This window comes from Electrophorus electricus, chromosome 3 (assembly GCF_013358815.1).
Source record: "Electrophorus electricus isolate fEleEle1 chromosome 3, fEleEle1.pri, whole genome shotgun sequence".
NCBI classification, from domain to species: Eukaryota; Metazoa; Chordata; class Actinopteri; order Gymnotiformes; family Gymnotidae; genus Electrophorus; species Electrophorus electricus.
The window spans coordinates 26088095-26109441 of record NC_049537.1 but is presented as its reverse complement, the minus strand read 5'-3'; the positions used below and the strand labels follow the sequence as shown (position 1 = coordinate 26109441).

The 21347-nt window shown below is 47.3% G+C and overlaps 1 protein-coding gene across 1 annotated transcript in view; it reads right to left on the bottom strand.

Annotated features, from left to right (window-relative positions):
- The window catches only part of LOC113569314 (nesprin-2), a 95579-nt gene that overhangs the window by 57336 nt on the left and 16896 nt on the right, over nt 1-21347 (bottom strand). The window contains exons 34-66 of the mRNA XM_035524396.1: nt 21161-21328; nt 20784-20885; nt 20446-20649; nt 19809-20276; nt 19149-19303; nt 18116-18362; nt 17804-17947; nt 17447-17647; nt 16634-16706; nt 14853-15478; nt 13320-13523; nt 12971-13117; nt 12502-12737; nt 10245-12267; nt 9691-10025; nt 9148-9292; nt 8831-9031; nt 8395-8654; nt 8131-8281; nt 7739-7882; nt 7351-7491; nt 7036-7218; nt 6649-6786; nt 6249-6434; nt 5962-6084; nt 5568-5750; nt 3922-4011; nt 3578-3682; nt 2757-2834; nt 2185-2619; nt 1379-1486; nt 807-1241; nt 1-108 (exon numbers count right to left, since the gene is read on the bottom strand). Coding sequence (XP_035380289.1) covers nt 1-108; nt 807-1241; nt 1379-1486; nt 2185-2619; nt 2757-2834; nt 3578-3682; nt 3922-4011; nt 5568-5750; nt 5962-6084; nt 6249-6434; nt 6649-6786; nt 7036-7218; nt 7351-7491; nt 7739-7882; nt 8131-8281; nt 8395-8654; nt 8831-9031; nt 9148-9292; nt 9691-10025; nt 10245-12267; nt 12502-12737; nt 12971-13117; nt 13320-13523; nt 14853-15478; nt 16634-16706; nt 17447-17647; nt 17804-17947; nt 18116-18362; nt 19149-19303; nt 19809-20276; nt 20446-20649; nt 20784-20885; nt 21161-21328 — 8547 coding nt within the window. The remainder of the gene's footprint in view (nt 109-806; nt 1242-1378; nt 1487-2184; nt 2620-2756; nt 2835-3577; nt 3683-3921; nt 4012-5567; nt 5751-5961; nt 6085-6248; nt 6435-6648; nt 6787-7035; nt 7219-7350; nt 7492-7738; nt 7883-8130; nt 8282-8394; nt 8655-8830; nt 9032-9147; nt 9293-9690; nt 10026-10244; nt 12268-12501; nt 12738-12970; nt 13118-13319; nt 13524-14852; nt 15479-16633; nt 16707-17446; nt 17648-17803; nt 17948-18115; nt 18363-19148; nt 19304-19808; nt 20277-20445; nt 20650-20783; nt 20886-21160; nt 21329-21347) is intronic.

The following is a 21347-nucleotide window of genomic DNA, read 5'->3' as shown; positions in this document are numbered from 1 at the left end:
CTTAGTGATAGACACCTGGACCATGGTGGGAGCATCCGGTTCAGCACTCTCCTGGTTCAGAGGTTCTTCTAGGTTCTGGTTCAGATGTGTCACGGTGGGAGCAGAGGGCTAAACAAGACACACAGCAGGATGCAGTGAGAAACAGTACACGTACACACACACACACACACACACACGACACTCACCCTCATTCGGTGCTGTTGGTACTAAATGCTGTTTAATGGTTTTTACACACTGCTTAACAAGGGGATATTTCAGTTTTGAGAATCCTGCAGTAGTGAGTGTGATATTCAGTATGTGGCTTCAATTGTTAGCAATCCACTGATTTTCAAAACTGGTTTTCCACCAATTTTCTCTTATGCCTTAAACCCGTATAGTTTGATTTCTGACATTATTTAACACACTCTGCACCTCGTGCCTGACAACAAGGATAATTAATGACATGTACTACAAGTTCAGTGCAGTTCACCTTCAGTGAACAAGTTAGTATGTCTTAATACCTCAGTAGTTCAGCCCTGTCCAGTGAGAGCTTAAGACTGATACTTAAAGAGATGAGAATATGTGCAGTAGTGCATGCAGGAGGTAAGACATGAGGGATTACAAGATGGAGGAGTAAAGTAACAGTTTACCAGTGCTGTGTGCTCCTGAGGACCAGTGTCTGCGTCTGGGCGAGAGAGCTTCAGTGTGGCCACTGAGGGCTCCTCCACCTCACTGACTGGGCTGGCTGCCTGTGGGACCTTACTGAAAGCAGCCTGTATCTCTGCTCCTTCCTCTGTGGGTCTGCAGATGGACCTTTCCTCTTCCACACCGTCAGGGAGCATCTCCTGAGGGACTGGCTGGGTCCCCTTGCTCATGGCCTCCACGTCTACAGCTTCCACAAGAGGCTTTACTGTGAACAGTCCTGTCTCTCCTGGTTTGAGATCAGCTGCTGGTATCACTCCTTGGGGTTCCTCCATTACTGCAGCACGTCTGATGTCTCGAAGCACGTCCTCAGGCTCGTGAGCACTCGATTCAGATGGTCTGGAGAGTTGTGAAGCAGGCTCGGTTCTCTCTGATATTAGTGTGTCGAGAGGCTGGGCAGATGTGTCAGGCACAGAACTCCTGTCTTCAGCAGCTGTGCTACTGTCTGCTGTTAATGGATCGAGTTTCTTAAGCTGTGTAGGTGAAGGACTATGTTCAAATTTAGTCTCGCTGTTCAGGGGCAAAGACTCCATGTAATTTGTTTCTTTGACAGTTGATTCCTGTAGAGTAAAAAAATGAATTTCAGTTGTTAACAATATGAAGACACAGTACATGTCTGTACACCAGAGAGAGCTTAACTAAAAGATGTAAAAAGCTACTGAATTCAGAAGTGATATGACAGGAAGGTAAATCTTACCTTAGTGATAGACACCTGGACCATGGTGGGAGCATCCGGTTCAGCACTCTCCTGGTTCAGAGGTTCTTCTAGGTTCTGGTTCAGATGTGTCACGGTGGGAGCAGAGGGCTAAACAAGACACACAGCAGGATGCAGTGAGAAACAGTACACGTACACACACACACACACACACACACGACACTCACCCTCATTCGGTGCTGTTGGTACTAAATGCTGTTTAATGGTTTTTACACACTGCTTAACAAGGGGATATTTCAGTTTTGAGAATCCTGCAGTAGTGAGTGTGATATTCAGTATGTGGCTTCAATTGTTAGCAATCCACTGATTTTCAAAACTGGTTTTCCACCAATTTTCTCTTATGCCTTAAACCCGTATAGTTTGATTTCTGACATTATTTAACACACTCTGCACCTCGTGCCTGACAACAAGGATAATTAATGACATGTACTACAAGTTCAGTGCAGTTCACCTTCAGTGAACAAGTTAGTATGTCTTAATACCTCAGTAGTTCAGCCCTGTCCAGTGAGAGCTTAAGACTGATACTTAAAGAGATGAGAATATGTGCAGTAGTGCATGCAGGAGGTAAGACATGAGGGATTACAAGATGGAGGAGTAAAGTAACAGTTTACCAGTGCTGTGTGCTCCTGAGGACCAGTGTCTGCGTCTGGGCGAGAGAGCTTCAGTGTGGCCACTGAGGGCTCCTCCACCTCACTGACTGGGCTGGCTGCCTGTGGGACCTTACTGAAAGCAGCCTGTATCTCTGCTCCTTCCTCTGTGGGTCTGCAGATGGACCTTTCCTCTTCCACACCGTCAGGGAGCATCTCCTGAGGGACTGGCTGGGTCCCCTTGCTCATGGCCTCCACGTCTACAGCTTCCACAAGAGGCTTTACTGTGAACAGTCCTGTCTCTCCTGGTTTGAGATCAGCTGCTGGTATCACTCCTTGGGGTTCCTCCATTACTGCAGCACGTCTGATGTCTCGAAGCACGTCCTCAGGCTCGTGAGCACTCGATTCAGATGGTCTGGAGAGTTGTGAAGCAGGCTCGGTTCTCTCTGATATTAGTGTGTCGAGAGGCTGGGCAGATGTGTCAGGCACAGAACTCCTGTCTTCAGCAGCTGTGCTACTGTCTGCTGTTAATGGATCGAGTTTCTTAAGCTGTGTAGGTGAAGGACTATGTTCAAATTTAGTCTCGCTGTTCAGGGGCAAAGACTCCATGTAATTTGTTTCTTTGACAGTTGATTCCTGTAGAGTAAAAAAATGAATTTCAGTTGTTAACAATATGAAGACACAGTACATGTCTGTACACCAGAGAGAGCTTAACTAAAAGATGTAAAAAGCTACTGAATTCAGAAGTGATATGACAGGAAGGTAAATCTTACCTTAGTGACAGACACCTGGACCAGGGTGGGGGCATCGGGTTCAGCACTCTCCTCGTTCATCAGAGGTTCTTCTGGGTCCTGGATCAGATGGGTCACGGTGGGAGCAGAGTGTTGAAGAAGACACACAGCAGGATGCAGTGAGAAACAGTACACGTACACACACACACACACACACACACACACACACGACACTCACCCTCATTCGGTGCTGTTGGTACTAAATGCTGTTTAATGGTTTTTACACACTGCTTAACAAGGGGATATTTCAGTTTTGAGAATCCTGCAGTAGTGAGTGTGATATTCAGTATGTGGCTTCAACTGTTAGCAATCCACTGATTTTCATTAAGAGTTAAACAGATCTAATGGCTGGACACAAAGCTTTTCACAGAAGATTAAAGACAGGGCAGCTAAATTTGACAGAGCCAAGCATTTTGTATTTAGAAGAGCAAATTACTGGCAGATGTAAAATGGAAATTTGCAAATTATAATTGGTGAAGAGACTGTAAATGGTATTTGGTCTTCGTATTTGTGAGACAAGGAGGGAAAAACAGGGGCGTAAACGTATTCAACTGCATATACTGGAGAAATGGGTTGAAAAACAGTGTTTGAAAAGTTCAGTATGAACAAGAAAATAAAAAACCAAAAAGCATGTGCCCTGAAACTGGAGCCAAAGATGAGGTCTGCAATCAGGGACATGCTCTGGATTCTACAGTGGAAGACAGAAGTGCAGGGAGCCGAGCATGTTTCCCAAGCTCCCGTGAGGCCAGAGCAACCTAGCAGTTCGGCACAGCGTACAGCCTAACGAGACAGCCCTCCTGTACCTCTGGAACACTGCACGTGAGAGTCTCAGAGGACGAGGAGCAATCGCCTTCATCCTCGTAATCATCACTGTCCTCTTCCTCGGGGTATGGTGTTTCCACGGGCACCTGCTTCACAGTACCGAGGGCTCGTGAGGCCAAAGTCTGAACGTTTGACCGTCCTACTTAAATTCATCACTAGAATATCTGGAATAGCTAGAATATCTGCTCATTTGAAATGTTGCTGAGGGGGAATGCACAGCTGTTTGTTCTGAGTTTTTGTAATGAAATATTCAGGTAATATGTGTATTCCAAATGTCTGGGTTATGCACTTTATTAGTCACGGCACAACCGGGAGGTGAACTTACCACTTTGTCCCCAAAGGAGAGTACGACAAGGCTGGATTCTGACATTTGGTCACAGGGATAAATAAAGTCAACTGGATGACCGATAGCAACCTGCGGGGAGACACAGCATAATGGCACAGCAAGCTTCACACACCACAGCTCACAGTCATGGCTAGTAAGGAGAAGGAAAGTGTAAAACCACAAGGCTGCTCATACTGCCGGTGGCCTGATAATGTGTTAAAGGATCACGGTGGAATTTAACACGTTGACGAGGTTGAATTTAAAAGCAGTGGGCTGGCAAATCTTATTTGAGCACTCCTGGAACCACAGGTTCCATAGCTCCCCCTCAATAAACGTCTTCTCCCGCTCACTAAACGCCTCCTCTTATTACCACAGACATGAAAGAGTTGGATAGAAAACCATGTCATGTAGATATACGACTCAAGACATTTTATGGCCTTTCTTCAGATTTACTGTAGCCCAACATGCCAGACAGAGCCAAGTGTTACGAGGAGCATGAAGAAATGATGGCATTTGCTGATACTGGCCTGGAGGGCTTTAGTTAATGTTAAGAGAAAGGATTGGATGTGTTTGGCATCCATTTATTCCAAATATTTCTTTAAAAGGTTTGGTCTGGCGTTAGGAAACCATGGCATTTCTTTAATTACTGTTGCTGTATCGGAGACATGCACCACTGCATCTGTTTAATCACTGCCAGATTATCACGATTCAGAATTCCAGGACAGAGCGCTGAAGGTCACTGCTTTCACAATGGCTTTCACGTGAGATAAGCGACTCAAATATCACCAGCAACCGAGCAGGTATTAAAATACTTAACAGTAAGAACATTGGGCACACACCTTCAGTGTGCGTTCTGGTTAAAGTTCAGAGTTTGCGCCATCTGCTAAAAAAGCAGCTGCCATAAACGCATTTCTGAATTTTATCTTAATCTAACCTTACATCTAATTTTATAGTTTCTCATATTTCATAAAATATATTTCTTTATTTTCAACAAGGAGTATTTAATACCTTGAAAAGATAATGAAACTGTCAGAAATAGAACTTCAATATCTTGCTACTGACAGTGGAACTGAGAAGATTCAATATTATGCAATCCAGAGCTTTTCTTTTTTGATACATCAACACACATATTAAATAAATTAACAAACTGACTTACAAAGCATTGTTTTCACCTTTGTAGGAAATAAAATATATTGTATGTATCCCCTCATCTAATGAATAATATAGGATAATGCTGTTGTTACCATGCCCCATCGTGGGGCATATGCTCTGTCTAATCTATAAAGGATTATTAATCCACACATGGTGGGTCATATATTCTGTCTAATCTATAAAGTATTATTAATCCACACATGGTGGGTCATATATTCTGTCTAATCTATAAAGGATTATTAATCCACACATGGTGGGTCATATATTCTGTCTAATCTATAAAGGATTATTAATCCACACATGGTGGGTCATATATTCTGTCTAATCTATAAAGGATTATTAATCCACACATGGTGGGTCATATATTCTGTCTAATCTATAAAGGATTATTAATCCACACATGGTGGGTCATATACTCTGTCTAATCTATAAAGGATTATTAATCCACACATGGTGTCGAGACTGAGCAGGGGGAGGGGTAGAGCAGTACTGACCCTGATTGCAGCATTCTGCTCCTCAGTCAACAGCTGCAGGTCATGGAGGGGTTGCTCCAGCTGTCTGGCTCTGTGGAAGGCCGCCAAGCTGAGCTCTGCCCCCGCCGGAAGGCCGAGGCCCGCCCTGCACCTTTCGATCTCGCCCACGGTCCTCTTCATGGCCTGAAGGTTGTCAAGGATGATCTGCAAGTTTTAATTAAATCCAGAATGGGACTCAGAAGCAGGCTTCACGGGGCAGTCGGGAGGAGAGGAAATTGGACGGGGCGACGTTCGACGCGTGAGGCTCCGGCCGCGATTTTGCCGTCGAGCGAGAGAGCAAGACGACTCAGATGGGTTCGAGGGCGCGGCGAGTGCCCATCGTCCTGCGCGTGAACCCAAGGGTGCCCAGACTTGCCTGTCTGTTCTGGAGATGCTCCTCTGGGGGAATGTCCTCGGTGTCAATGCTGGATAAAATAGTTCTGATCTTCGACACGTTCGTTTCCATCGCCTTCACCTCGGCTTCGATGGCATCCATCTCCTGCGCAGACAGAGCAAACGCATGCAGGAGCCGTCAGCAGACGCCAGCCTTCAGAGCGTCGCCCAGTCGTGTCGTTCCCTAGGACCGTAGCTACACTTGCTCTGCGCTGTTCATCTTGGCACACAGATCTTATTGGAAGCAGAGCTGGAGTCTCGGATGCTTACCGCAGCGGCGTTCTGAAGCTCGGAGAGGGGCTCCATGGCGCGGCGGCGCACGTGGCCGATGTTGGTGCGGACCTGAAGGAGCTTCTGCTCCTGAGCGCTGGTGTCACACACCACTGAGATGTCTTGCAATGCAGGGCCAAAGGACTCCAGAGCACCACAGACTCCGTCAGATTCGTCCAGCATCGTCTGCACAGCCAACAGCCTCTCAGACATCAGCTACATCAATGAATGACTCAAGACCACGAGGGAAACGTTCAAAGTATGGTAAAATAAAGGTGCACATCATTTCTTTTTCGATGCACTATTTAAACATCACCAAACTCCACAACTGAAGCGCAGGGCTTGTTAGGTTGGCAAAGCAGGCATGTCACAAGGGTATCCAGTGTGCTGTCAGTCAGACCTGTAAGGAGCTGGCATGACTGTGGAGGCATTTGGCAGTGGTGTAGATGCGTGGGGTCTCCAGCCAGCACTGAGCCTCTGTCAGCCAACAGGTAGAACTATGGAGAACATCTTCATACTCCTGGAGACACGCAGGAATCTAAACGCAATGCACCAGAACCACAGAACCAATACATAAGCACATACACATGTGTATAAATGTATCAAGAGAACTGGAAGATCTTTCACACTTAGAGTAATGCAGGATGAATCACAGAGGAGGAAAAATACAACAGAATCGCACTGTTTCTGTTAACTGTCCCGTTAAGCTTGGAGATGACAGAGTTTGCTGACATCTGACCTGCGGGTCACAGGGTGAACGGGACGGGACCTGACCCGTTGGACTCACTCTGCTGATAAACGCCGTCCTCTGCTCGGCCTGTTTGGCCACAGCCTGGTAGCACTCCAGAGGTTTGGTGAGCTCATCCATCAGGACGTGGGCCCTCTTGGCCTGCTCCTCGGCTAGCTCCTGCACCTCCGCCTCCAGCTCGGCTATCCGGGAGTGCCACTGGTCCAACTCGTCCCACACACACTGCGCGCCAAGGCGTCCACCAGCACGTGCAAGTACACACACATTTAATTATACTCGTTAGCAGTAGCAGGACATTCTTCTCTCTGGTAATCGCTTGCTAACGAGACAAATGTTAAAAGGACACACGCACACCTTCAGTGCGTTTTCAGCTTCTTGTACAGTGGAACTCTTCTGCTGCAGCAGGGCCTTCGCACGGCTTAGCCCCACAGTGATCTCAATCACACGCTCCCTCATTCTGTGGAGAGGGCCACTCCTCTCCATGGCCTGCCCCACCTGAAACACACTTCCTCTCTGACTATACATGTGCACATTGCTGCATACACAGTCCAAACTCGAAATCAATAGCCAGATATTTCTATCCCCATGTATGACGCATGACATTTCGTTCATGAATTAGTTTTCCACAATGCGTTACTGTTCAAGGATAGTTCTGGTAGTTCTCATGCACAAAACAGACACCATCACAGGTGCACGACCAAAACGGAATTCTCACACTTCCAGTGGAACGACCCTTCCGTACCTTCTCCTTGACTTTCCGCAGGGACAGACTGATCTCCTCCTCTAGAGTCTGGATCTCCTGGGGAACACCACCGCTCCTGGTCCTCACCCTGCTCATAATGTCCTGCAGTCTGGCATTCTGAGAGCTCGCCTCCACTCTCAGCTCCTACCGCGGGTGGGGCAGAGAGGTGAAGTGTCGGATGTGCGTTACATGAAAAACATTCCTCTCCACGTAGAATCCACTAAGTGTGGCACCACCGTTCTAATTCAGGGACTACACAAGCAGTTCAGTAGAGACAGTGGACGATAGCACGTCTGCAAAAAACAATACCAGCTTACTTTTGGATGCCATGCCAGACACCTGCGGATGATGGACGTTTCGTGCCATTCTCTCAGCACTGTATCAGCACTAACCTGTAAGTGTGTGGGATTCGGCTGCATCTGCAGGACAGACAGAAGAGACAGAATACTCCGCTGGACTGACTTCAGTTCCTGCTGCAAGCAATCCCGCTCCTGGATCTCAGTCAATGCATCACGTCTCGCCTCATTGATTTGTTCTCTTAGGCTATGAATAGAAGCCCACACTGATTACTTTTCACAGTAATATGCTGCATACAGTGGAACCACGGATAAAACTTCCTTTTTGAGTGTCACTCGCAAAGCTGTGTGTGTCCATACCTTTGGAAGCTGCTTTGAAGAGAGTGCAGTTCCTGATTTAGCCAAGTTGGCTTGCTGAGCTTCTCTGGGCTCGAGCCGTCCTGCAGTCGTGATCCACAGTGCTGCAGAGAGACCACGATGCCATGCTCCTGGGCCAGCTTATCCTGGAGCTGCTCGGTTTGGGCCAGGGTCTCTTGAAGCTTCCTCAGAGATCCCCTCACCTTGGAAACATCAGGGAGGCCACGTTCAAGTCTGTCGAGAGCTTCTCGGGACCTCTTGACCTAAAAGACACAAAACCCAATCTCAACACAATCCTTCTAAAATGACATTTTATAGGTGGTCAAAATATCCTGTTCTTTAACTATGTGGATTGGCGCAGCTATTGGCAATGAACCAGAAAATGGTATAAAGGTGCTTTAGGTAACTACTGCGGTAGCATGAATTTTCTCTCTCTTACCCTTAGCGTCATGTCCTTCCACTGTGTCTCTGCATGTGTGACTCTGGATCTAAGAGCATCCAGTCTGCGTTGCAGCATGGCCCACTGCCTCCACAGGTGGCCCAGAGCCTGCTCAGCAGCTACGTTACAGCCCTGGAGAGGACAGCTTGTTCTCAGCGCCTTTAGTTTTCTACCAGTGTCCCCCAACTCCTCCTGAAGATCCTACACATGCAGGGAAGGTATATATATTTTCAATGAATTGTAACATCAAGTTGTGCATATTAAAGAAAAATGGGTAGTAAGGAAACGATGAGGTGTTCAGGTGATAAGGTCCACACCTTCATTTTCTGGAGCTGCTCTTTGCAGTCTTCTGAAGATATTGGCTTGTGACGGAGGCTTTGTGAAAGTTTGGAGTCAAAGTTTTGGAGAAGCTGGCTCATTTCATCATGGTGTTTACTGTGAGTAGATTGTTCCATTAAGCACCTGAAAGACAAACGTAAAACTGAACTATTACAACCAACACAGTAAAGGCTCTCTGGCCCATTCCAGTTCATGAGGACCAGAGGTATGTTTTTTCCAGTTCCTGATGACCAGAGGTATGTTTTTATGTTCATCTTTTTGAAGATATGTTCATCTTTTTGAATGATTACTGAAAGAAAATTCTTCTAGGTACTTCAAAATGTGAGAGCATAGGGTTCTCTTGGGTAATTTAGTGAGTTCACCAAGCAAAAACCTTTAAAGAATATTTTATAAACATTTTACATACTGAAGAGGTACAGCTCAGTAACCATAAAACAGCTCATTCTACTCAATTCATTTTAATATTATTATTATATAATATTATTAATAAAATAATTAATAACAGTGAATGGCCTAGCTACCTTTCAAGAGCCTTCATCTTGAGCCTAGTTTTGGTTTCCAGGATAGCATTACCCACTAGGAGGTTGCTGACAACCTGGATGTGGAGCTTCTCAATGGAACAGCCAGATAGACATGCTCGTTGGGGCAACCGGGTCTGAATTTCACTCATATGAGCCTGGAAACCTTGAGTCAGACTAGTAAGAATTTGTTGAGTATGTTGCAGTTCCTCCATACAGTCTGTGAAGCTGGACGAGGGAAGGAGGAGTCTGGACTTAACCTGCTGCAGAAAAGCCTGAGTCCCTTGGACAGCCCACTGGTAGACCTTCAGGGCCTCCTTAGCTTGGATAAGTTTTCCCTTGGCAACCCCCCCACACACACACAAATTAGTGCATTCATAACAACAACTACATTCAAATGAATTATATTTATCAAATGAGATTAATTACAAATGATTAATCTATCCACATACGCAAAATACTAACACATTCTCAGTCTGGAAATAACACAGATTATATGCAACATTATAAGCAACATGACAATCAAAACATAATGACATGAGATAAAAATGATTTACTTTGTGCATCTTGCATTCTTTCAAAATTCTTCTACATGTGTCAGTGGTGTCCTTATAGCCTTCAACTGCTGTACCATCTCTGCAGGCCTCTAACATTCGCAACCCAGAAGCCACAGCGCTCTCAAGGGTCCAGCACTTTCGTAGTTCTGCAGCGATGACGTGGTCGTTCGGCTCCAAGCAGCTGATCTGCTTTAGCTGCTCTTCAGCTCTCAGAAAGTGCTGGGACAATGCGGTCAGCTCAGTGGCACTGCTGAAGCCTTCCACTAGGCAGCGCTCAAGTGCTTTAACTTCGCTGCTAACAATTTTTTCCCAGGCAGCAATGTTTGGAACCGCACTGCGAATCTTTTGCCTCTCTGATCCAAGCTGGGATGGATAGAGATCACCGGAAATGGCCTCCAGTCGGTCAGCGGTCTCTTCACAGGACATCTTCACCAGAGGAAATGCCACCAGCAAGGCATGACCCAGCCTGAACCGCTCATCGACTTTTAGGCTCACATCCGAGACCTGAGGAAGCCTCTTTTTTATTGCCTCTATGCAGTTATCCAAATGCTGCTTGGAAGACAGGTACTCCTTGTGTTCTTTGAACTGCTGGTCCAGCAGCCTTGTTCTCCCCTGTAAGGTCAGGATGGCATGGATCAGGTCTTTCCTTTGATGGCCCTGGAGATGCTGGACTTGCTGAACTTGGGACAGGTGTTCCATCAGTCTGTGTCTCACAGGGTCAAAAGCAGAGAGGGTCTCTTGTGTTACAGGATACCTTTGCTTCTCCAGGTCAGTTGTAATTTTCTGCAAGCTCCTCTGGATAGCATCGAATTCATCTGTGGAAGATTCCTGGGCATGCAAGAGCTCTTCCAGTTCCCAGCACATGAACTGTTCACATCTTACAACCCCACTGAGCTCTGCTCGCAAGCTGGTAAGTTTGTCAACAAGGTGGAAATTTTCTGCTATAGTTAAACCGTGGATCATAGCCTTTGTCTCATCGAGAAGTGTCTGAACGATAGTTACACGTCTCTCGGCTTCTTTCAAAGTACCCTTGTGCCTTTCTAGGTCCACTTTTAAGTCTGCAATAGTAGTTCCTAATTGAACCCCTGTGGCTTTATTTGAGTGTTCATCTAAGAGTGAAGCTAGCCAGGTACTGTTGACTGTGAGCTGAGTCTCCAGTCTCTGTCTAGCATTCAACATTTGGTTCAGTTCTACAGAAAAACAGTCTGACCTCTCTGTGACCTTACAGTACAAGACCTTTACAGACTCAAGTGCAGATAATATCATAGATGAAATCTCCTCATTAAGGCTCGCAGTCTCCTCTTTTAGCTTTTCAGCAACAGAGGCAAATTTGGACCTCCTTACTGATATTTCTGCCTGTAGTTTCTTTATGCTGTTAACCTGCTGAGTAGCCTCCTCAGGAAAGAGAGAAAGCTTCTTTCTCCTCGTGACTCTGCCCTCTGTTATTTTATCCCAGGTTACATAGTCTTTCATAACCTCAGTGAACTCTGCTAGCGAGTGGTCACTGAGACATGAGGAATGAGTACCAAGCTTCTCCTGTGTACGTTCCAATTGGGACTTCAGATTTTGGAAAGTTTTCTCAATGTGCTGCCTCTCACTCTCCCCTAGTGGGTACTGGGAAAGAGTCTGAGAGCGCTCAAGGAGGTACAGGTAGCGTTCATTCATTTCAACAAGTTCAGAGTATGTCAGAGTTTTCTGTAGTATGCTGTGGCATTCTACATGCTGCAGAGCCTCTAGTTCTCCTGCAAGCTCCTTAGAGTCCCTCAGTAGAGAAGACGCTTCGGCTGTGCAGATGTCAGCGTGCCTCAGGGTTCTATCCGCGCTCCCCTCCAAAATGTGCCACTTCTCCTGTAGATTCTGCACCTGGATTAGGCATGCCACAGGCCCCTCGGCCTTCTCCAGATGGGCCGCCACCTGGCGGCACAAGCACAGCAGTGTGTCCAACATGCCTTTCTTCTCCTCTATGCGCATCAGGAACGCACGCAGCTTTTCTGCCTGAATGGCACTGCTTGTCAAAGAATCCCTTTATAAGACAGAAAAGTGCTTCATCATTCCATATTCTCCTGTATAAGATAACATGTTACAGATTTGGATACGCACATTACAAAGCCGTCTACAGTGCACTAAACCTATAACCATTAATTCCTTTATGTTTATTTCAGTCTTTATTTATGTACACATTTACATTTGTTCAATATATACATCTGTCTATGTACTTTTCTTTTAAGACAGGAACACACAGGGATGAGACACTCACAGGCTCAGCGTGTCTAACTCCGCGTGAAGCCCCTCTAACGTGTCTCGGGCAGTCTGGGTTTGCTGGTGATACCGTGTGAACTGGTGGAGTTGGGCCTCCTTCGCCTGCACGACGGCGGAGGCGCTACACAGCGCTGTGCTCCACCTACCCTCCATGCACCTGCTGGACAGGGAGGCACCAGCATGGGAACACCGGGACAGTGCTTCTGCCTGCTCCATAACAAGCTGTCTGCAGCTCTGTAGGAAAAGCATCAGCCCAGGCTTAAAGTACTGGCTACTTGAAATCTGAACATGCTTGAAATGCTTTGGTCAATTCATACAGAACAGGGAAGTTCATACTGGGTTCATACAGAACAGGGAAGTTCATACTGGGTTCATACAGAACAGGGAAGACTGCTTCGATATTGCCCATGGTCTTAGTCTATCGGGCACATGGCTTACCAATATGAAACGCTGACAGATAATCATACCTCAGCTTCCTGAACCTGCTGCATCATAAGCTCTGTGCTGAGTTGGGCTGGTTGGTACTGACATCTTAGAATCCTGAAGACAGTTCGTTCCAGTTGGTCCTCAGAATCTGTGGATAATGGCTGCAAGAACCAGGCAGCCTCTCTCGTCTGTAAAATGGAAAATATAATCCATAACACAGCTACTTGTGGCCTAACGGCATTATAGTGCTTACGTGCAAACATGAACAACAGAGTAGGAAGCAAATGACGAAAGTTACAGACATTTCTGTTTATTCTGAACAGCTATTACAATTAAGCTATTGCAATTCAATATCTAACTGAAAGTGAACAGAGAACAGCAGCTATGTACCTCTTTCTCACCCAGCGCTGAAACACCGCTGGTGTCCATTAGTGGCTGAACATTCGTGCTGATGTGTATTAAGGCTGCCAACCCTGACGTCTGGCTAGGCTGCACTGCTGTGCCTCCATCTCCCCCACGACCATGTTCGGAGCCCCCAGCTTCAGCTTTTCCGTTCCTACACACGTCCAACCGGGCTGTGGACATTTCTCCCGGCTATAGGATTATGGCACAATAAAGCAGGTTTGTATTAAGAACAGACGCCAAAAAAAACCAAAACAAACAAACAAAAAAAACAACAACACAAAAAATGGCTGCATTTCAAATCTGAACACGGTTGTACGGGAGAAAATGGCGTCCCAGCTCGGTTTCTTTAAGCGAGCATGGTTAAGTCCCCAGGACACCTGAAGCAGGAATGCTGAAAGCTAGGCGTTCCTTCTGGAGGGCGTGGTGAGCCTTCAGGCTATGGGTAGCTGCAGGACGGGAGCCTCTGCCTGACCAATGGCGCTGCTTGCGAGAAGCCTAACCTGCTTCGCCTTCAAATTGGTGTCACAGAGCAGGCCTGTTTACCTGAGGGCGTGGTGTCTACAGCCTGTCGGGCCAGTCCTAGTGAGGAGCCTGAGTTCACAAAGTAGTATCCTGGCTCGGGTAGTGGTTATTAGTGAAAAAGGAAGCCTCTGCAGAGGCTGTAAGACGTGAGCAAAGGCCCTGCGGAAACCAGGGCCGCAGTAAGTAGTCTTGTCATGGAGTCTGGAAGAAACACATCTGAACTACACTCGTGTAGACTATATGAGAAGAGTTTGCCTTCTGGCATCTGGCTAACACATGCAAAAGCACATGTCGAGACGCAAAAGCACTTACCACGGCAACATCAACAGTGGGCACAGGGTTTGGACTTGGAAACGTCCAAATTACAAAGTGCGCAATGTGTTGCAGTATGAAAGAATGAGATCTTAGAAACCAATCTGATTTATGAGATCTTTTCATACGTCTGGGCTCTGTAGTATTAAACATGATAGATAAAAACAAATCGTGGAGTAAGAGATGACTCATACTCTGTTTTCTTTTACCAAATGTCGTTAGAAATATCCAAGTCATTCTAAATGTTAACAGTCGGCCCTACCAAAGTCAAACGATGGCACAGAATAAAGCCAAACAGCTGAAAGAAAAGCTTTTGAGAGTAGAGTGATTTTTATTTCAGTCTTTGGGGCCACATAAACACCAACATGTAGAGTTGTTTACATGTATGCTATTTGCCAAACAGTGGTCTATTCCGGGAGCTATTCAAATCATGCATAGTTTCCTAATCATATTTTGGAAAGAAGACTTCTGAACGCCAAACCGGTAAGACAACACTTTTGATTCACGCGTCCTAATGCTTTAGTCACTCAATGCCGTTTAAAAAAATATAATCAAAACGCGAAGAAAGACGCACAGCCAGCTGTCATACTGGACCATGGAAGAGAATGATGAAGATGGAGAATCTGTTCCTGCCAGGCACCATTTGTTTTGTTATGAAAACTTCATAAATATGTCAGTAAATACCTGTAGGCTGACCGTGCAGTCCACATGCTTGCTCTGCTCCTCTCTGTGGCTGTTGAGGTCTGGTTGTGACGGCACTGCAGCAGACATCTGCGACTCTGCTCCCACCTGCTGTGACATTTCAATCACCCCAGAACCAGGAACGTGCTTTGGAACGATGCACTTGACATCTTTTGGTTTTATCTTCAGGGGACAGTTGCTGGTGACACCGAGATGGCTAGCAGTCACGGGATTACTGCTTGTAGCTCTTGGCTGGTTCTCCACTTGCAGGGACGTCTCTACACGCGTGGCGCTCACAGCCTCCCACTGCGTAGTCCCTGCAGTTAAAAAGTCCGCGTGCTCTTTCTGGCTCAGTTCTGTGGACGCACCACGCACTGTGTCTGCGGGGTCTGGAAGCCTCGCGCTAGCTGACCGCTGACGGCTGGCCACGCTCGTATATTTGGAGTCGGGCGTCTCTGTCATCTTGTCTTCTTCGCTGTTCGTTGGGTCTGAATCCAGAACTCCCTCCATCGTCCCTCTCCTTGTTCCGGCAGTGGAAGGCTCTATGTACTGGTTCACTTCTGCCCGAGGCTGCTCAGTGTGTGGCTCGTTCGTCTTTTCGGCATTTGGGACTGTTGTCGCTTGTGACGCTACAAATATGGCAATTTGTTGATGGGAGAAAAGTCTGCAGTCACGCTGTGCTGTTTTACTAGCTTGCTGATTGTGCAGCATGTCCTCTCCTGCAATATCCCTGTCTGATACTGCGCTAGCTTGATGGCTGTCTGGGGGCCACTGACTTGTCTCGGGAACATCTACGTGTTGGGCAGTACTCTCTGCACCAGCAGCAGTTTGACTTTGAGAAGTGTGGGCATTTTCGGGCTGTCCGGGTTGGAATGAAGCTGGAAGCGAGGCTGACTGAATTCTGTCTTGACACCGTGATGACTGCTCAAGATTCCCAGCCCTCTCAGATTCAGCTCTCTCTGATTTACAGTCCATTGGATTAGTACCATCAATATAAAAAATCGCATTTCCAGAACTGGAATTCTTGGCGTTCCCTGCTTCAGGAGACTCCACTGACTGACAGCTGTCAGATTTCGGTGCAAGTGGATCAATATCCAGAATGATGGTGTAAACCTTTGCTGTTTCAGGGCTACTTTGTTTACTAGTCTTTGGGCATGACATACCGGAGTCGTCTGACATATCTGGTCTCAGCATGAGAAAGTCTACTTCCGACTTACACATTTCAACGATCTCTGGCACTGAACTGTGTGAAGTTTCACTTACTCCCCGTGTGTTTTCATTTCCATGGCCGAACCTCATCTCATTCTCATTATGAGCTGCTGTCAAAGGAAGATCAGTGTCTAAAATAATGGTGGCCACCTTCTTGGGAGCTCTCTCATGATCAGCGCTTTTAGCAGTCGGCTGCCCCACTGTAACATCGGTACTGTGCGCGGTGTCTTTGGCCTTGAGAAATCTCTCTTCCCTCTCAGTGGTCTGTTCATGTTGTAAAGCCAGCAAATGACATTTGGATAAATGCTGTCGAGAGGCAAAATCTACAGAATCCAGTACTGGGCCTTGATTAGCCGTGGAAAGACGTGTGTCCAGAACAATGGTAACGATGGGCTTGTGTGTATCAAGACTGTGCTGAGCTTCACAGTGAGCAGAATAATGATCTCTGCTCACTGATGTCCCCGTGCCAGCGGACGGATCACTGGGCCCAGTGTGCACCCCCTGTCCTGCCGAGTCTTTGCTTCTACATGTGGACCACTGAGCATGGCCTAATGAACTTGGCTCATCTGCTTCACCTTCACCAACTTGTTTAGGCATGATGTGTCCATCTCCAACATCCTTGCAAACGTCCACATTTTCAGCGGCCATCTGCATAAGATAATAATGTCAAATTCGCTGGAACATTGCAGCAGCTCACATTTAAGAGCAGAGCGGAGTTCTCAGAATGGGCAACCAGAGTAAGCACCTTCACTTCAGCCTGGTGATATGGGATCTAAGGTAATGGTGCAGAACGGGTGCATTATACCAACGTTTATTTTAAGCTTCTGAGATTGCCATGGTAACAGAGAGTCATTGCCAGTGACCATCATTAGAATGGTGGTGGTCAGCAAATAAACTCTGTAACTGCTGAGCACTCGGACATACAAAACTAATAACAAAATAAGGCACTGAAAGCAGAAACAGCCCAAAACCACTACACATAAAGGTTCATATTTGGATTGACTCTGTTAGTAACTTTAAAATGAAATTTAAACAAAACATTCTGGCAAATAATTGGATGAATTTTCAGTGAAATGACTAAATCGGGTGCCTAAAAATGCCCTTCTATGGCTATGTCAAAAATTCTTGTATTTCTAGTCATGCTAAATGGTATGAGACAAAAGAACAGGCAGAGTGATGTCCTGGAGCCCCACAGACACACCCTGCTGATGTAGCAGTTTTCCAGTCACTGCGTTTAAAAAAAGAGTGAAGAAATTCTGGCCTGTCTTACTCTGCTTGATTTAATCTGTACTGTACTAGCCACTCTATGTCCAGAACTCCACACAGTGACCTTTCTGGCTTGAGGGTGTATTATCTACAGGAGACATCACTGGATCTTTATTACTCACCTCAGAGTTGCTTTCTCCTGCCTTCTGGTGTTTTAAATGGCCATGCAGTTTGGGTAGGGACTCCTCTCGCATTGTCTTCTTACTGTGGAGAGTCTGGATGACCTGCGATAGGGTCTTCTGGCCCTCAGGAGTGCAGCTTGGTAGCAGTGTGGTAGCCAGTGCCTCAACCTCCTGTAACTCCCTGACCTCCTGATCCAGAGCCTGTAAAGACATCAGATCCGAGTCACACCACGGACGACTTCCATTACGCTCGTCTGTATGCACAGGCAGGATAGCACAAGCGCGAACATTCTTGCACATCTGGCTGAGTATCTTTGCGTGTTCCTTTCTAAGCCAGGCAAGTCAGAGCATGCACACCCTCACTTCTAGTGCAGCGGAGGACTCGGAGGCTCCGTGCCGCGCCGACATCTGCAGACCGGTCGGCGTTTCACGCCACCGATCGAGCTGTCCGCTGCAGTGGTCTTCCGTGCCAGCGCTTGACTCCAGACTGCCACACACATCCTGCACAAAAAACAAACAAACAAACAAACAAACAAAAAAACACACGACACCCACGTGACCTTGAATGAGAAGTAGTTCATGATCCACTGCTTAACTCTATTTATACAACAGAGGGAAGACAATAAAACGGTTATGCAATGGCGGTGATGTCCGTCCAAAAGTGCTCACGGTGAGTTGTTTGAGCAGGCTGGCGCGTCTGTCCTCCAGGCTGACCCAGGACACTCCAGTGCAGCTTGGGTCGTGGACTACCAGGGCTGCGACCTCACTGTCCACGGCTCTGGCTGTCTCCAGGAGGGCCCGGGCCTGCTCCAGAGCCGTCTGCCTCTCGGGCAGCCCGGGCAGGCATGCTGTCTGCTCCTGCAGCTGCTGCAGCCTGTCCTCAACCTGCTGCCTCTGGCTGAGACAGGAGGGACGACTGCCCATGACATGTGGGGATGACCACGACAAGAATTGTGACTTTTGATCAGATTTTAAATAAGACGCACCGGATAACGTAATAAATGCCTTGAACGAGTATTCAGCCCCTTAAAATTCTCTTTTCACATTCATGCGAATTACAAATGACCCTTTAATATTTTGTCTACGGTACATATTCGGCCCCAGTGTGTGCAGATGAAAGATACCGCCCTCACAAGGATACAGTTGGCTTACGGCTGGCCTTACTACTACCTATGAATCATTCACGGACTTTTCTGGGTAAAATTCAAATACCACTGGTCACTGTGCGTTTGAAGAAAAGATATGAAAATGAAGATCAAAGAGCATCCTAATGAAATTAAAGACAAGATGAAAAGGCTATAAATGAATCCTACCACCCATGCTACTCGGTTCTGCAGCAAAAGGCTGCACTATCAAGTTCTGGGCTGATGGGGTGACGATTCTTTTTTTAAATCGTTTTTCCTCCAACTTCCCTCAAGTCCCAGACAGTTAGCTAGCTCTTCATTGCCATGACAACTACCAACAACAGAGGGTGCCAGCAAGCACCCCCTACTGAGATTTTACCTTATGAGCATATCGGTTAACAGTATAAATATTGGCTGGAACAGTCTGTTTAAGTGTCATTTGTAATCCAGATGAATCTGATGACTTTTGTGGGGGTTCAATAATTTTGTAAGGTGCTTTTTTCTGAACTGGGCCCAGACGCTGTGTGACATAGGTCGTGTTAGACCTGTGCTTATGCACACATTCTGTATAACTATACCTGTGCTGTTCGTGTGCTGACTGCAACACAGATCCCCACCGGGTCTCTGCTTTATTAAGAGCGTGAAGGATGTCCCTTCTGTCTCTCAGTTCCTGAGTTTCGACCTTGAGTTCCTCCAACCTGCTGTCCCCCTCAGCCTCCGGGTTCAACACCACCTGACCACGTAACACAACATCTTTTTTTTCGCATGGTTCCAAATTTAGTTGACTGAACCAGAGAATGTAAGTGCTGGGACAATACTGAAACAATCTTAAAACTCAATTTGGACTCCACTGTGCTGGTGATAGCGGTGAGAACTGTCAGCACAATAAAGTGAAACAGTTGCAGGTAGCTGCAGATCTACTGGTTGATAAATTCCTAATCAGACAGAGAAGTAATGCACACAGAAAGCTAAATGTACAAAGGCTAAGATGCCATTTAGGGACTCATCCCAAGCTTAGCGCATGGTCAACCTGTACAGTCCAATTTCATCTTTTTGTTAAATTGGCCATTTTATCCTATTCCTCAGGTAAAAAAAAAAAAATCCAATATGTCTTGCAGTTATTTTCAGCAGTTCAAAACTTCTCTTTTACCTTTTCAATTTTTTTTTGTTCCTAGATCAGTTTTGATGGGCACCATAAACGCTGGATATTTGAGATATAGCTCAGTTCTGTCTCTCACCTGTAGTCCTTTTCGTCTCTCCGCGGTGATTTCCAGGCTTTTCAGAGCGCTGGGGCCCAGACTGTCGACCTGCTGCTGCAGCTCGCCGACCCAAGCCCTAGCGCCTCGGGCCTGGCCGCTAAAGGTCCGCAGCTCCTCCGACAGGTCACCGCCGTCCGGGGGGTCCCGGTGTGGCGGCTCTGCTCCAGGGGGAAAGGAGAGTTCCCTCCTCCCGGGTTGGGGTGTCCCGTGAAGGGGACCCTCTGGGACGTGATCACCTTTGGCCTGGTGTGGCTTACCGAGGCCGTCTGCCTGATTCCTTCTCAGCACGATCATCTCCTCGGCAGCGGACACGCTGTCCTGGAGCCGGGCCCCTTCCTCGGTCAGGGCGAGCATGATCTCTGGGCTGGCCAGGCTGGCTAGCAGGGCCACTTGCTGCAGCACAGCGTCCACCTGTGCGCTCTCTGCCTGCAGCTGCTCGGATAAGCTCTGAAGAAGGAAAACACCCAGAGAGTCCCCAAGAGTAACCGAGAGTGTACTGCAAGAGCATTAACTATAACCCCTAGCCATTGCATGACACGATATTAGGTAAGTTAAGCAACAATGGGGCATTGTATTTATTGATTTATTATTGGTTTATTATTGGTTGTCTATTCACCTGAATGTGCTGCATGTGCTGTGGGCCCTCAGGGGCAGTCGGTGTAGTCAGGGCATCTGTTATTGTCTGTATGGAGGACAGGCATTCCGCCATCCTGGCTGCCACCTGGGCCTTGGCAGCCATCAGCTCCCTGAAGACGTCACTCGCTTCCGAGAGGAGCTCCTTCACCTCTCCAATCCTCTTCCTCAGCTGGGACTCGATCACCTGGAAAACGCCCGCACACCCTTGCTGCTGTGTCAATTGTAAGCGTCTTCCCCACACTTGCCAAGCAGGCCAGGGGCCCCCGCCCCCGCCCCCGACAGACCCGGCACCCCGCACCCCAGCTCTGGAAGGCCTACCTGCAGCTCCAGAGGGTGCTCCGTGCCCTGCAGCAGCCGCTGGATCTCAGCAGACCTTGAATGAAAGCGCTCCACATTCTCCTCCTGGCTCCTCAGCTCTTCCTACAGGCATTAGGAATTAGGAATACCGTGTAATTATCAGATTCAGCATCTGACCCTCGACGCCCTAGTACTGTATTCCAGGCAGCTGACCAGCCATCGCCGCAGTAAAATTTGCGTAGTCAAACTTCCAAACCCCCCCCCCCCTCCCCCCGCCCCCTCCAATCAAGTTTATCCTCCTTTAATAAGTGTCATTACCGGAGCCTATAAATGACAACATACGGACGTAAACGTCCTGCCCATGTATCTGTGAGGGCAGGGAAGCACCTCAGACGTACCTCCATAGCGGTGACATCCTGCTCTTTCTGAAAGGGGCATGACTGGTCAAATGCCTTCAACTTGCGAGAGCTCCACATATCCACCTCCCCGGCCAGGGAGAGGAGCTGATCCCACAAGGACAGCCCAGCCTGCAGGTTGTCCAGACAGCAGTCGGTCTTCTCGCTCACCTGAGGTGGAGGTGGAAGA